General features: G+C 44.9%; 1 protein-coding gene across 5 annotated transcripts in view; it reads right to left on the reverse strand.

Annotated features, from left to right (window-relative positions):
• Nucleotides 1–1,216: 1,216 nt before the first annotated feature.
• Nucleotides 1,217–16,578, reverse strand: part of FEZ1 (fasciculation and elongation protein zeta 1) — a 54,106-nt gene continuing 38,744 nt past the window's right edge. For 4 of the 5 annotated variants that reach the window (XM_080982533.1, XM_080982534.1, XM_080982531.1 and 1 more), the window contains 7 exons: nucleotides 14,337–14,505; nucleotides 11,956–11,979; nucleotides 9,617–9,888; nucleotides 7,807–7,887; nucleotides 5,507–5,582; nucleotides 2,213–2,278; nucleotides 1,217–1,589 (listed from right to left, as the gene is read on the reverse strand). In XM_080982533.1, coding sequence (XP_080838659.1) covers nucleotides 1,573–1,589; nucleotides 2,213–2,278; nucleotides 5,507–5,582; nucleotides 7,807–7,887; nucleotides 9,617–9,888; nucleotides 11,956–11,979; nucleotides 14,337–14,505 — 705 coding nt within the window. In that variant the 3' untranslated portion in view covers nucleotides 1,217–1,572. The remainder of the gene's footprint in view (nucleotides 1,590–2,212; nucleotides 2,279–5,506; nucleotides 5,583–7,806; nucleotides 7,888–9,616; nucleotides 9,889–11,955; nucleotides 11,980–14,336; nucleotides 14,506–16,578) is intronic. The other variant, XM_080982532.1, reaches the window with a different exon arrangement.

Raw genomic sequence — 16,578 nt, forward strand, 5'->3', positions numbered from 1 at the left:
AGAATTTAGGCCACAACTTTACTGATTACAGAAAGTGACTGGTTGCATAGGCTCTGGTTCGACTAGCTCCCTGCCATGCAGGTAGTGCTGACCCAGGGTTCCAGCATAGGTCGGCCAAGGGTGAACACCTAGATAAGCGGAAAGCTGGGAACAGGCTATTTCTGCCACCCAAATGTCCCCCTGGACTCAGGCACAGGCAAAAGCCCCTCTCAGGGGCTGACCAAACCATCGAGTCCCTGGATTCTTTAACGGAATACCCTTCACATAGGTATGGTGAGAGCATTCTCCCATCCCTATCACCTGAACCAGAACCTATCCACAACCTTACAAGTTGTGACAATTTGCTACGTGGCAGGCAAAACCCAAATGGCAACAGCCAATCAGCCAAGTGGTGAAAATTCCTGCCATGCCCCTGTCCCAATGACAGATGACACACGACGGCATAGCAAGGTCAAGCGCAAAGCCCTAAAAGTAGGGAGAGGTGGGAGGGTGTTCCAAATGCACGTGCCGAAAGAGGAAGCTCTGGGTCACGTGCATGGGCATAAATAGGTCCCTCAAACCGTTTGGACTGCGTCCCATTGGCCAGATTGCACCCAGCTACGAGGGACCTACCAATCGGGTGTTGTGGCTGACCAGTCATACCTACCCACAACACAGGGTGTCGGTTTTCCAGGTCTCACGCAATACATGCCCTCTTTAAGGGAGGACCCAATTTAGGAAGATTGAGTTGGTCATGCAGGAATGCTGGGGTGACGGGCAATGCTCTTTTTCTTCTAATCACTCTAAGGATGGGATAAAAGACTCCAGTGGTACTTGGCATCTGCCATCTGTCCTGCTTTTGCTTCAGATGCAAAAACTGATTGAAGACTCACCACTCGCTTCCTTCCCAGCTCCAACCACCCCCCAATAATGAGATTTCAATGAATTCTTTATTCACAGCATCTCCTGCCCCCGCCTATTACAAGCAACATGCCATAATAATATCCTAACAAGTTCCATATAAGCGCATGATAATTATACAGGAAGGAGGGGCTGTCACTGTGGCCAAGCTGACAACCGAGACATTTATAACATGCTTTTTACATCATGGGCTAAAATTAAAAATGCTAAATGATAACACATTAAAAATGTTTGATATTATTGTGAAAATATTTATAAACGCTGTACATTTTCTGGTTTTTAAGTGACAAACCATCTCTCCAAGAAGTGTGACAACTTTTTTTTTTAATTAAATGAAAGTTTATTTCAGTATTCAAATTAGTCTCATAGCTGCTTGGGGAGGGAAGATGGGCCGAGGATACAGGGCGAACGAGAACGCTTGGCCTCCTCTGAGATGGAGGGGGTCGAGAGAGAAATGAGCAGCCTTTGCCTTCACTCATGCATTCAAATGTTTACTATGACTAGAAATTGACAGCAAAGGAAAGACTCTTGCTCCTGTTTAATCCAGGTTAATGCTATACATCTTTAAATACACAATTCAAAAGTTTACATTACGTCATGCAGTCCCTGTGGTGGAATGACACACTGGCCTTGTTGTCTTGTGTTGGCATCACAATGCTCAGAGCATGGCTCTTAGGTAGGACAGAGAACTGGAAGAAGAAGGAAAGAACCAAGTCAATGCAGAACAGGGAAATTCGAGATGAGTGCAATTTTTGTGAATGCGAATAGCATCTCTCAGAAACTTATTGGGTTGGAATGACTGGTCTTGCAACTCCGGTATCCCCAGTTAAAATAATTCAGGTTGCAAGCCTGGGAGAGATCTTGACCTCAGAATGCAGGCAGTTGTTGGAGTCAGAGTAGACCAGGCATCCCCAGACTCGGCCCTCCAGATGTTTTGGGACTACAGTTCCCATCACCCCTGACCACTGGTCCTGTAGGCTAGGGATGATGGGAGTTGTAGTCCCAAAACATCTGGAGGGCCGAGTTTGGGATTGCCTGGAGTAGACCATACTAGACCATATAGATCAATGGTCTAGGCTGGTATAAGCAGGTTATTCTGTCCTTGATTGTTAAGGAGGGAGCCATAGCTCACAAAAGGTCCCTGGTTCAGTTCCTGGCCTCTCCAGTTTAAAACAGCAAGGAACAGATGGGGAGAAAGATCTCTCTGGGCCTGAGACACTTTTGAGAGCTGCTGCCAGTCAGAACAGGCAATATTGGTTCAAATGGACCAATGACCTCTGTCTCAGTATAAGATGCTGCTGCCGACGCTTACCTTTTAAAATGTAGTCAGTTAGCAACGTTGGGACCTTTTCGTTGTCCTCCTTCATTGCAAAAAGAACTGCGGGGAGAAATTGTTGAAAATAATAATTAGTAGCTCATGCTGAAGGGTGGCTCACTTCCGTATCAACCTGGAGAGTCATGTGCTTTAAATGTGTTTTATGCTGTGTACGCAGCTATATATTGATCCTAGCTAATGAAGGGACAGATGTCCTGTACAACGCGGAAAACTGACAATCCTATTAATGGCTTACTTAGCATAGCAGTTAAATTCAGTCCTTGTTGAGATTTCGCTGCTTTCTAAGACATGTGAATGAGCTTTTAAGAGCAACACCAGTGGGTAGGAAATCAGTCCCAAATTAGAGAATTTTGAGAAATACAGTTTCTACAAATTCTCATATAAATTGTCTTGCTCCAGAAAGACTCTTCATACGCTCACCTCTTGGACTAATGTGCAGGTTAGAAGTTAGCTGTGTTATAGATTTTGCACTTCTCAAATGTTGTGATGAGGGATGGGGGGGGGGGGAGAAATTCAATGCAGTTTGCATTCAAAGGTGAATCTACCTAATTTGAAGTTTCCAAAACAATATGTGAACTGAAAACACAGTCATTATTGTAAATGTGCAAAATATTTCAATGCGGTTTTCAGCCAAGCAATGTGTACAAAAAATGCATATATGCAGACAAAATGTGCATTTAAAAATATGCATTTATAAAATAGTGAAAATAAAATACAAAAATGCATTATATTAGTAGAAACTCCTTTGCAAAATTGTGCACATCAGGCATAAAGGTAAAGGGACCCCTGACCATTACGTCTAGTCATGACCGACTCTGGGGTTGCACGCTCATCTCGCTTTATTGGCCGAGGGAGCCAGCGTACAGCTTCTGGGTCATGTGGCCAGCATGACTAAGCCGCTTCTGGCAAAACAGAGCAGCGCACGGAAATGCCGTTTACCTTCCCGCCAGAGCTGTACCTATTTATATACTTGCACTTGACGTGCTTTCGAACTGCTAGGTTGGCAGGAGCAGGGACCAAGCAACGGGAGCTCACCCCGTCACGGGGATTTGAACCGCCGACCTTCTGATCGGCAAGTCCTAGGCTCTGTGGTTTAACCCACAGCACCACCCATGTCCCACATCAGGCATAATTGCATACAAAAATGGATATGTTTGGAGAACTTTGCACTAAAATGCTGGTGAATTTTCATGCAGATTTTAAAAGGAATTCACAGACAGATGTGGAAATGAGAGCCGAATAAGATTGGAGAAATAATTTTAAAAAACCTGAGAGAAACTTCAGCTGACCGATTTGCTCATCCCTAGCTGTAACACAGTTCTTGAAAGTTCAAACCTATTAAAACACGATTGAACGGCTGTTTTGAGAGGAAACGTCTATTTCAATATGTATTTTGAGAGGAAATACGCATTGAAATATGCAAGTGAATATGTGTTTTAATATTTGTTGTTCTTTATAATTTTCAGATTAATACGGAAAGGAAAAGGAATAAAACGATGGGTAAAAACACGTGAAAAGCAACACGCACTGGAAATAGGCAGAATTGCCAATCCCTATCCAGAATGAAGGAAAAGTAAAACATACATGTCAGATGTCAGTCATGGCATCTCATGCTCTGTTGGTAGCAACTTAGATACCAACAATCTAAGAGCTTGTGTTTGGAGAGGTTGGTTGGTCTTTCAATGTTATTCAGGGGCATTTCTTCCAGACCAGTAACTGATCTCATCTAAATAAATCCTATGTTTGCATCACAGTCCAATGCTGCTTTGCGCACCAGTTAATTGGAGGGGGGGAGACCACAGATTTATCCCTGGTAACCTCTCTGCCAAGGCTTCGCCTCAAGATACAAATTGTCACTCGCACAAAACTCTCTCTGTGCACAAAACTGCCATTCATAGGACTTTGCTCTTTTCAAGAGAACTAAGGCTGTGTTTGTTCCAGTCAGTTCAAAACACAGTTGCCATGGAGACTCAAAAGGAGACGAATGATTCTCCCAGAATGCACAAGGGCCTGTCACAACATCTCAACCTTTCCATTTTTGTTCCACAAATTGTTCAGTCAGAGTTAGAGGCTAAATCCACTAGCCGAAGAATTCGGATGTTTATGAAATAGCTTTTGAAGCTTGCAAAGTATTCTAGAACATGCTATTTTTCTTGGGGGTGGGGTGGGGTGGACAGAAGCTTGGGTGGTAAGTAGCAGCCCAGAAAAAGAGAGATGTGCAAATGATTTGATAATACAAACACAGAGAAAAATGAATTTTCAAGAACATGTAGAATTTTCAAAAAGCAAATGAACAACTGTCATGACAGAAAACTAACCTGAGAAAATTGAGCACCTAGATTCAAACCAGATGGCTCCAGGCACAATTTATATGCCTGTCTCTTAAGCCCCTACACAGGTATTTTCACATACAAACACAGCATTATTAGAATTGCATAAGGGGAAAAGCAGGGCCACACTCACTTAAGCCATGCCTTCTCCATAGTATCCCTGTCACTCAGCCCTGCTGCCCTCCTTACACTAGAGGAGAAAGGTCTGAGGTGGGCAGCCCATGTGATTGGAGGCACTGATGGAAACCAGAAGCTTTTCTTTTACGTATTATAGGACCAGCGATCCCAAAGGACCAGATGAAACTATTTATGTACACGACCTACAGCTGCGCAGACTCTGTTAGCCCAGAAATGGAAAGATGGTACAACTCCGACCAAAGAAGAGTGGCAGACAAAATTGATGAACTATGCGAAGGATCTCTTGGGGCTCTGGGCAGGGTCTCCATGCAAGCTGGAAGGACAGCAGAGCTCACTCAGCTTATGCGCTGGGAAGCAGCACCTACTGCTGCGCTACCCCGCACAACAGCTGTTAGGCAGTGAGACTAAGCAGCTCAGCAAAGCCCTGCTGCCCCTCCAGCTCATGAGGACAGGCCGAGGGAGCTGGCGTTTGTCCACAGACAGCTTTCCGGGTCATGTGGCCAGCAGGACTAAACCGCTTCTGGCACAACAGGACACCGCGATGAAAGCCAGAGGAAATGCCATTTACCTTCCCACCACAGCGGTACCTATTTATCTACTCACACTGGTATGCTTTCAAACTGCTAGGTTGGCAGGAACTGGGACAAAGCAACGGGAGCTCACCCCGTCGCAGGGATTCGAACTGTAGACCTTCCAATCAGCAAGCCCCAGAGGCTCAGTGCGTTACTTTTGGCCCAAAGAGGACCCATGTGACCTTAAAGTTGTGTTTAGATGCATCCAACATGACAGACTAGGAACTTACTGTTTGTGAGCATTTGTAAGTCTTCAACTGAAGGAGGATACCCTTTCTTCTCGTAGGGAATAACGGTGTTCAAATACTAGAAAGGAATGATACTGGCAGTTAGTAATCCTCTTTCCAAGAGGGACAGAAATCAGAGGCATCTACCAGAAAGAAACATCTTTCTGGCCTTAGTTGACCACAGATTGCTGGATCAGAAGGCTCTTCATACATTTAATTTATTACATTTATATCCCCTCCTTCCATCCAAAGGAACACAGGATGGCAAACAGCAGGCGACAAAGAATAACAATGTATTCTTTAAGACATATCTTAAAGCATCTCTCATGCAGATGTGAGTTGGGAAAGAGCTCTGCTTCAAAGGCTTGTTGGAAGAGAAAAGCCTTTGGAAGTGGCACCTGTATAATATTTAATGGGAGGGGATCCCAAAGGCTGGGTGCTGCAACACTAAAGGCCCAATTCCTATATGGTGTGCAAGGGCCCTCCTGATAAGATGATATCGGCAGCAGACGCTCACTTGAAGAGCACAGTGATGGATTGGGTATATAAGAGGTGAGATGGTCTTTCAAGTTGTCCTGTTCCCAAGCTGGAATGCCTCAACGAAGATTTCAAACACAAGGTTGTTAGCATTTGTGGAGTCCAGGCAATAGTGCACTTGGGACATAATGGTTATGATTATGATTATGATTATGATTATGATTATGATTATGATGATTATTATTTATTTCTACCCCGCTCTGGGCGGCTCTCAACAGAATTAATGATAATAATAAAAAAGCAATAAAACATCAGACATTGAAAACTTCCCTAAACAGGGCTGCCTTCAGATGTCTTCTAAAAGTCAGATAGTTGTTTATTCCCTTGACATCTGATGGGAGGGCGTTCCACAGGGCAGGTGCCACTACCAAGAAGGCCCCCTGCCTGGTTCCCTGTAGCTGCACTTCTCACAGCGGGTGAACCGCCAGAAGGCCCTCAGAGCTGGACCTCAGTGTCTGGGCTGAACGATGGGGGTGGAGACACTCCTTTAGGTATACTGGACTGAGGCCGTTTAGGGCTTTAAAGGTCAGCACCAACACTTTGAATTGTGCTCGGAAACGTACAAGGGGTCCCGCTCTGCGATTTCCTTCACAATGTTGTAATCCAGCCTTTGTGTGTCTGAGGACCCTCCCTCCTCATTCTGCTCAGGTGCCCTTGACATCTGCCCCCAAATCCTGCCCCAATGGCGCCACTGAGTCCAGGAAGGATCAGGTCAGCCCATCAACAGCAGGGCTTTCAACAGCCAAAAGGTAACCATGGCACACATTTTAGTCTTCTAAAGCTTTGGCTGAGTCATGATACCCATTTTAATTGATTGACGCTTCAAGCATCAACGAATTCATAGGTCAGAGAGAAATGCTGCCGGTTCTCAAAATAAACATTTTGCAAACTGATGAAAAACACAAATGGTACAGCAGGGCATCTTTAGTCAGCAAACTTTCACTTTAAAAATGTTAAGGCTTCTTTAAAACAATACATGGCATTACACTTCAATTATCTGGCATGGGGAAGATAAAGCATCACTTTCCTGTCTGCCAATCCTCCACAGCAAATATTCTTGCACCCCCATGAACGATCACACATTTTTCGGGATTGTTGTTGTTGTTTAGTCGTTTAGTCGTGTCCGACTCTTTGTGACCCCCTGGACCAGAGCACGCCAGGCACACCTGTCTTCCACTGCCTCCCGCAATTTGGTCAGACTCATGCTGGTAGCTTCGAGAACACTGTCTAACCATCTCGCCCTCTGTCGTCCCCTTCTCCTTGTGCCCTCCATCTTTCCCAACATCTGGGTCTTTTCCAGGGAGTCTTCTCTTCTCATGAGGTGGCCAGAGTATTGGAGCCTCAGCTTCAGTATCTGTCCTTCCAGTGAGCACTCAGGGCTGATTTCCTTCAGAATGGATAGGTTTGATCTTCTTGCAGTTCATGGGACTCTCAAGAGTCTCCTCCAGCACCATAATTCAAAAGGATCAATTCTTCGGCGATCAGCCTTCTTTATGGTCCAGCTCTCACTTCCATACATCACTACTGGGGAAACCATAGCTTTAACTATACGGACCTTTGTTGGCAAGGTGATGTCTCTGCTTTTTAAGATGCTTTTTCGGGATAACATGCTTGATAATGCACTAAGTGTTGCAATGTGAGGGCTGCTGCTTTAGATTCCAGCCATTCCATTCGCTTTTTAGATGTATTTTTTTAAAATATAAAGCAATTGAGAAATGCTTTCGGATATAAATAAATAGTCTCGTTTCCTCAGAAGAGGAACTCACCTGTTTATCATTTGCCGAGTTCCCAAATGTCTGCCGGATACTAGTCTGCAGAATGTTTGAGATGCCTTCCATGCTGAATCGCTACAGAGAAGAGAAAACAGAGCACATTAGGATTTGCCCATAAGTTTCTACGACAGGATGTATTTCCCTTACTTCTATTTCATAAAATTTGATTGTGAAAATCCTCAAAGCAAGTTTATAAAAGGAATAAACCAATGAGGAAAAAACAGTTACACATGTTAACGGAGAAATCTGAGGGCTCCCTTGGACAAAAAACAAGGACACCAGCCAGGAATACCAGAGCAAAACAGCAGCCAGTAGGCTTGGTCTTTATTGAAGACTGTCACGACAGGACTCCCACCTGCCACAAGGTGGAACAAGATGGAAGCCCCGAACAAAAGAGCACCCAAACTTTTATTAGCTGCTAATCCCCATGTTACACCCCCCCCCAAATTACATCACTAATACATCATGCTTACATCATGAAAGGGGAGGTCTGGTGGCAGTCCTCTGAGCATCCTGGACCCTGCCCCATGGTTCTCCTTGCCCTCCACCAAACACCCATCAAGTGTAACAAAAAAGATATTTACATTTCCCTGTTTTCCCAGCCAAGTTAATCTCACGCTTTTGTCTTCATCTGGGATTGTTATTTCTGGAATGGCTACCTGTCTGGCACTCAGGTATCAGGATGCCAGGAATTATCGCCCAGGCAGAGGGGCTGCTGAGTAGCTGAGCTCACATGTTTATATGAATTTCTGAAGTTTTCCCATTGAGCCAGTACATAGATACCGTATTTTCGCCCTATAGGACGCACTTTTTCCCCTCCAAAAATGAAGGGGAGATGTGTGTGCGTCCTACAGGGCGAATGCAGGCTTTCGCTGAAGCCTGGAGAGCGAGAGGGGTTGGTGCGCACTTCGCGCAGCTCTCCCACGGCTTGCGGCTAGCAGCCTGTTCTGGGGGCTGGGGTCAGGGGAAGCTCGGGCTTCCCCCGCCCCAGCCCCGCACCTGGGGGGGGAAATAATTTTTTTTCTTTATTTCCCCCCCCCAAAAAACTAGGTGCGCCCTATGGGCCGATGCGCCCTATGGGGCGAAAAATACGGTACATTTATCAGTGAATTCTTACATTTGGTATGATGCAGCAAAGGCCCTTTGAATAGATAGGAAGAAACTGTAGTGAAGTGTTTTGTGGGGACAAATCACAAAAGTCACAAAAGTGATTGTGCTGATTTTGGTAGTGGGCTGCATGTGCATGATATCTGCTGGAGGGGCAACCATAATAACAATAATAACACAATTCAACAATTCAGGTTTAAATACACTAATATACCTATGACTGTACCCTTTTAACAATATTTTCCCACCTCTCTCTCCTCCCCCCACTTCCCACCACTATCCGCCTTATCGCTTAAATATTCATTCCAGATTCCTTCATATTTATCCATTCTTAATTTGCGTCAACATGCAATTTGTTCATATGTAGCTAATCTGTCCATATTATCAATCCATGTGCTCAATGGAATCTTTTGGCGGCTCTTCCAATTCATCAAAACAAGTTTTTTTGGCTTCTAATATAGCACGGTACATCCATTTTTTTTGACCCCTTGAAATCTCCCACGTTTCCAAAATATAATTTAGAATTAAATTCAATTCCCCTAAAGAACAATTTCTTTTTATTACTCTTACTATAAAGATCCTCACCTCGCACCTTACCCTAACCTGCCCACCATCAACCCTTGAGATGTTGCCCTCCTCAACAGACCAGATGTTGCCTGTCTCCATCTTAAACCATTGTTTTTCATTCCTTGCCCACCTTGAGAGGCATCTGGGTTGCCCTTTCTATTCGGCTGCTCTGTAGGCTCAGCCCTTTCTCTTTCCGCCTTCGCTTCATCACCTCTCTGTGCTCTTTCTGCTTGTTCTGGACCTCAATCAGCACCGTGATGAAGGAGTTCTTCACCTCCTTCTCAAACTCCAGCTCATCCCGGCGAGCCAGCTGCTGGACCAGTTCTTCGGAGTAGTCCCGGATAGCAACTTCTACGCGATCCAGGAGCTCTGAAAGCTCTGAGACGGACATGTGCTTCAAGCCTTCGAAGGATGGAAAGAGGCAGACATGCATGTTTAAGCAACTTAGCACATCAGTGGGCTGCATTGTCAAAGGAAGTAATAAGGATGTACTGAGACAGTCGCCATTTGGACATTCAGAAAGCGCCACATAAGTGTTAAGCATTATTTTGAACACCCACAAAGCGCTATATAAAAGCTAAGTGTTAATCTGAACATTCACAAAGCACTATATAAATGCATACCGTTATAAATGCTAAGCATTACTAATGCAAAGCGTTATTTCTAGGGCTGTCACTCAAAAAAAAATGCATGTCAACTCAGAAGGAAGCCTTACTGAGCTTAGTGGAACTTATCCCCATAAGTGTGTATAGGATTGCAGTCTCGTTCTAGGAATTTTAGTAAATTAATGGATATTAATAAATATGTGAATATGGAAAAAAGAATACTTCTGATGGAGGAAAAGCATACACAGCAGGCAACATCTGTGAAGGGGCATCACCTACAGTTTTTAGACATAATTAATTTTTTAAAAATAAATTTAATTGACTGCTCCACTTAGTCAATCAAAAAATTACCTAGTCCATCTAAGGCTGCAATCCTTTACCCATTTAACACACTGGGACTTACTCCTAAGTCGACATGTGCAGTGTTGCACTGTAACTAATTAATGCAGCCCTCATTATTTTGCATTTTAGGGCTGCAGAAGCAGGGCTGCAACCTAATTAAAGAAAATTTTAATCAATTGCTTCAGAGAATGACCAATGCTTCACTGGAGAAGAGGTGTGTGCTATCTGCCTTGAACGAGGCAGTGATGCACCCACTCCTTAAGAAAACCTCCCTGGACCCAGAAGGGCAAAGCAACTATTGGCCAATGGTGAATATCCCCTTTTCAGGCAAGGTGCATGAGAAGGTGGTAGCAGTCCAGCTTTAAGCATGCCTGGAGGAAACTGATTATTTCAATTTGTTCTGGCCTGGTCATGGCACTGAAATTGCCTTGGCTGCCCATGTTGATTACATTTGAGAGATAAGGGAGCATGATCCTGCTCATTCGCCTCGAACTCCCAGTGGCTTTTGATACTGTTGACCACATGTGTTGTAGTAGGGCGACATCATCCTCTAAGAGGCATTCTCTCCCAACCATGCGGAAAAACAACACGGTGCATGCCACCTGGAGTTTTTGTAACAACTTACATTATAAAAAATGCTCGTTTTTTCAATAATAAAACAGCAACCCCAAAACATGTGGCATGATAAATTGGAGGTTCCTTTTTTAGTTGCTTAAAAGCTTTTGGGATAGATGACTTGAAGCAATCCATTATACATTGCAGCCCTATGCAGGGTGGTATTCTGAAGCTGGTTTTACCGTAATTAGAATAAAACATGTGCCTGCAACAAAACATTGCCAGGTGTGCAGAGTGCTCTTGTTCAGTGCTGAAGGGAGCCAGCCAGCCATGCCCTCTTCCAGAGACTCCATTCAATTTCCCCTCCTGTCTGGTTTTCTGTCTCCACCCCACCCTATCAGTCAATCCACATTCCATGCCCACTGAACATGCTTTAGGCCACGTTGGACTGCTTCGGGGGTTCCCCACCCTATGAAGGCCCCCCCCCAAAAGATTTCTTGTCCTTCAGCAAACCTTATATTAATTTACAAAGCCCTGAACAACAGGTCCAGGGCGCCACTGTTGCCCAATGCTACAGAAAACAGGTACCAAATCTGTCCAGATCTGGAAATTATGTTGTGTGTTTGGAGCATGCAGATGCAATGTACACACTCAAACCGTCTACATGTGAAAAGGGAAAGGAGCATGTTCTGGAAAAGCACGACCTCCAATGTTTTAAAATGTGCTTATGTATCCCGGGAGATGAGTTAGTGGCTAGGCTCCCTTCCACAAACCTACTGCAACCCAAGGCCAGACCGATTTCAGAATCATTGCAACACATTTTCTTCTTTGTCGTTTTTAATTAGCTGGGCTTTTAGCATCCAGGGTTAAGCTTGGGTGCTTTGTCATGTGGTTTTATGTACTCAACAGGGCATTTTGTGCCCATTTTCGTTTGCTTTATTGCTTGTTTTGAAAAACTGTAACTCACCCCAGGCTCTAAAGATGGGGTAGCCTACAAATAAATAAACCAGTGTTAAAGCATAGCATAAACTGGACATTTTGAGCTCATGCTAAATAATAATGATAATATTAAGTTATTATTTATATCCCGCCCATCTGGCTGAGTTTCCCCAGCCACTCTGGGCAGCTCCCAATCGAGTGTTAAAAACAATACAGAATTAAATATTAAAAACTTCCCTAAACAGGGCTGCCTTCTGATGTCTTCTAAAGATAAGATAGCTGCTTATTTCCTTGACATCTGATGGGAGGGCATTCCACAGGGCGGGCGCCACTACCGAGAAAGCCCTCTGTCTGGTTCCCTTTAACCTCACTTCTCGCAACGAGGGAACCGCCAGAAGGCTTTTAAGGTCAGCACCAACACTTTGAATTGTGCTCAGAAACGTACTGGGAGCCAATGTAGGTCTTTCAGGACCAGCGTTATATGGTCCCGGCTTCCACTCCCAGTCACCAGTCTAGCTGCCGCATTCTGGATTAATTACAGTTTCTGGGTCACCTTCAAAGGTAGCCCCACATAGATTGCATTGCAGTAGTTCAAGCAGGAGATAACTAGAGCATGCACCACTCTGGTGAGACCGTCTGCAGTCAGATAGGGTCCCAGCCTGCATACCAGATGGAGCTGGTAGACAGCTGCCCTGGACACAGAATGGACCTGTGCCTCCATGGACAGCTGCAAGTCCAAAATGACTCCCAGGCTGCGCACCTGGTCCTTCAGGGGCACAGTTACCCCATTCAGGACCAGGGAGTCCTCCATACCCGCCTGCCCCCTGTCCCCCCAAAACAGTACTACTGCCATGTCAGGATTCAACCTCAATCTGTTAGCCGCCATCCATCCTCCAACCGCCTCCAAACACTCACACAGGACATTCACTGCCTTCACTGGTTCTGATTTAAAAGAGAGGTAGAGCTGGGTGTCATCTGCATACTGATGATAAAAAGATACACATCATCACCTGTATGCAGTTCTGCTATATCCCACAAGAACGGAGCTGTCATGAGGACACCCCACCGCTTTGCAGTGAACAGGGGAAAAGAATCAGCATCCAGATCAGTGGAATGCATTACTGAGTGTTGCTCATTGCAGTGAAGGCTCGTCCATTGGGGAGAGGGGAACACTGCCCTCCAAGCACTTACAAACAGTTGGGATGTGGCATTGGTTTTCAGCATCCTCCTCCTTGTTGCCCTTGAAGAACTTGGGAGGAAGGGAGGTGGAGACAAAACCAGAATTAGTTGGCTCTACCTATCATTGGCTCTACCTATCATTGGAGGGATGTGGGTGGCGCTGTGGGTTAAATCACAGAGCCTAGGACTTGCCGATCAGAAGGTCGGCGGTTCGAATCCCCGCGACGGGGTGAGCTCCCGTTGCTCGGTCCCTGCTCCTGCCAACCTAGAAGTTCGAAAGCACGTCAACGTGCAAGTAGATAAATAGGTACCACTCTGGGGGGAAGGTAAACGGCATTTCCGTGTGCTGCTCTGGTTCGCCAGAAGCGGCTTAGTCATGCTGGCCACATGACCCGGAAGCTGTACGCCGGCTCCCTTGGCCAATAAAGCTGCAACCCCAGAGTTGGTCACAACTGGACCTAATGGTCAGGGGTCCAGTTACCTTTACTTTACCTATCATTGGCTCTGGCTGCACCAGGCCTCACTGTCACTCAAGTTACAGCTCAGCAGTAGACAGCATCTACTTCACCTTCAGGAGCTCCCAGGTTTGATCCTTGGCATCGCTAGGTAGGGATGGAAATGTCTCCCTGCCTGAAACCCCAGAGAGCTGCTGCCAGCACAGAAATACGGAACCAGACAAACTACAGTCTACCAACATGGCAGTTTCCTATGTTCCTCTTCAAAGGTCTGTGCTGCAAGTGAAACACCAGTGGAGACTTGGAGGCAATCTTACAGTAAGGTCAAAGGAGACAAGATGTTGGGGATCTGTGATCAGATCTCCTGTAGATGCCTCATGGAGGTCACAGATGCAACATACGTTGAAAGCACTCTTTTACCATGTTATAGTTTGTTAAGGGTGCTGGGAATTGTAGGTCTGTAAGGTCAGCACCCTTAACTGCAGTTCCCAGTATTCATTGAAGGAAGCCATGGCTATTTAAAGTGGTTAAAGAATGCTTTATGGTGTATCATATGGGTGAGAGTTTCTCTCCCCCCACCCCTGCAAATTCCAGGTGGGGGCAGCATCCAGATTGGGACCATTGTTGTGGATAAAGTGTTAAAGGTCGGGATTTGTGTAAAGAAACCCTAGACTTAAAGGTACAGATTAGTAGCTAATGTGCCGTGTAGTTTGTCCCTAAGAAAGCAGCAGATCTTCCTCCATGGACCTTATAGCCCAGACCCAAATGTCCTCACCTTCATAGGACCAGTTGTTGTTCAGGGTCTGTGTCAGCGCCTGCATCTCTTGTAGAAGGACAGAGTCGGCCTGGCTGCTGGTCTCTCCACCATCGTCTTCCTCCAAAATATCTTCTTCCTCTTCAGGGTCTGGTGAATTCTCCATCATCTCCTCGATTTCTTCAATCACCTGCAAAAAGAACTAACTGCTTAAGAATTATGTTTGGCTTCAGTGCAGAAAGAAAGAAAGAAAGAAAGAAAGAAAGAAAGAAAGAAAGACATTAAATTTCATTATGAAAATGCTGTGTATTATTTATTTTCTTCCAAGACAAAATGGAATGTTAGCTGATGTTTAAATTTCTCGGCAAGAATACATTTTCTTCAGTGTACCTGTTGGGTAGTTTAGGCAAATTTACCTTATAGGGACCATTCATTTTTTATTATTATTAAGGCACTTTAAATACCGTTGATGAAAGTTGAATCATCTAGGTCACAGCGTGAACACACACAGATGCAATAAACAACCATGTCCAGACACATTTACTGTATTTGCTACACTTGTATGCCACCTTCCTGCTCAAAACACTCAAGGTCTTTTACACTTTATAAGTTTACAATCTAAGAGATTGAAAATACCCCCCCCCCCAAAAAAAAAAATCAAAATCGTCTTTGGCTCACCTTCAGTCACAATCTCTGAACATAACATGCCCTACCTCACAGGTTGTGATGATAACATGGAGGGAGAACATGGAGGAAAAGTGAGAGCACGCCCAAGAGAAACTGGGAATCATGGACATGCTTAGGGACAATCCAGTCATCTCAAAATAACCCAGATGTGTTAAGGCGTAGTACACAATTCTAAAAGCCACTGAGTGACTATTAAGGAGCAGACTTCAATGCGTATTTGGGTACTGAGCCATGGAGGAACCTAGCATTCCACATCAGACTTTGCCAACCAGGCTGCCTCCACATGTGGCTGGACAACAACTCCATCAGCCCTACCCCCATCCTTGAAGCTGCTTGCTGATAGGCTGCCCTCTAGTGTGCTGCAGTGGCACCATTTCACACGGCCAGAAGGTGGTATTGCAGCTACCGAGTCAAGAGGAATCAGGTGACACAAGGAACCAATAGGGTTCTACCCCAGGCCCTCTTCTAGCCTGGATCCTTTGTCCGAGCTACTCTTTGTTGACCTTTCCACTCCAGCTTCCCTCCAGACCACAAATCCTTACAGAGATAAGCGAGATACAAGTCACCCTGATACACTTTAGGAAATATGCAATATCCTTGACGAGCACCGTGCTGCCAATATTTTAAAACAAGAAGCATGCTTTGACATGATGAGATAACTATTTGCACAAAATTCATTACCCACACATGGGTTGTTATTGTGTTCATCTTTCTGCTTCTCTGGGAAGAGGGATTGAGTGTTACACCACTCTGAGAATTGCAGCTCTGGGAGCATAGGGGTCTCCTAACAACTTTCAGTGCCCTTAACAATCTACACTTCCCAGGATTCCTTGTGGGAAGCCATGCCTCTTTAAAGCAGTATCATAGGGCTTGAAATGTATAATGCAAACTGTATTGGCTGCTTGCCCTTCTTCCTTCTTTTATGATGTGCGATTGTTGTTAGGCATAGTCTCTCCCAAATATTACTACACCATTGCTATCTATCAAATGGTTTGGAAGATTTCCAGTTAGCGGCCATTACTTGGCTACCTGCCAATTCCCAATGCACTTCCTAATTGTTCCTGTGGGATGTCTCTTGACACCTACGTGTCTGGTGGTTGGATCCCAAGGTTGACCCAATAGCAATCCAACAGGGATTACAACCAGACTTTAGGGGGAAACGCTCTACGGCTTTTTTTCTTCAAATATTTTGACACTCTTAACAGCATTGCCCTTCCTAAAACAAAGTTAAGAGTTGGAATGCCTTCCATGGAAAAGAAACAAAGCTCTCCTCCATCGATCACTTGTTTTTGTTTTTTCTTATCAAGGCCGCCATCTTTCAAAAGTAAATAAGTCTCTTGCATTCCTTGCAGAAAACACCACTTGGAACAGAGGGTCATTGCAGCCGCTCAATAAATGGAGTATCATTGCCATGGTAACGAACAGAAATTCTCAGGTGCAGCTGAAAGCCTCTCAGTATGGAATAAGCTCCCGATATTAATGACCGACTCACTCACTCCTCAAACCCTAGAGACAAAGGCAAGAATCCCATTGAACCACAGTATATGGATTCTGTGGGGGAAAGACGGTGTGAAAT

Source organism: Podarcis pityusensis, assembly GCF_964106645.2.
Source record: "Podarcis pityusensis genome assembly, chromosome: 15".
In the NCBI taxonomy this organism is placed as follows: domain Eukaryota; kingdom Metazoa; phylum Chordata; class Lepidosauria; order Squamata; family Lacertidae; genus Podarcis; species Podarcis pityusensis.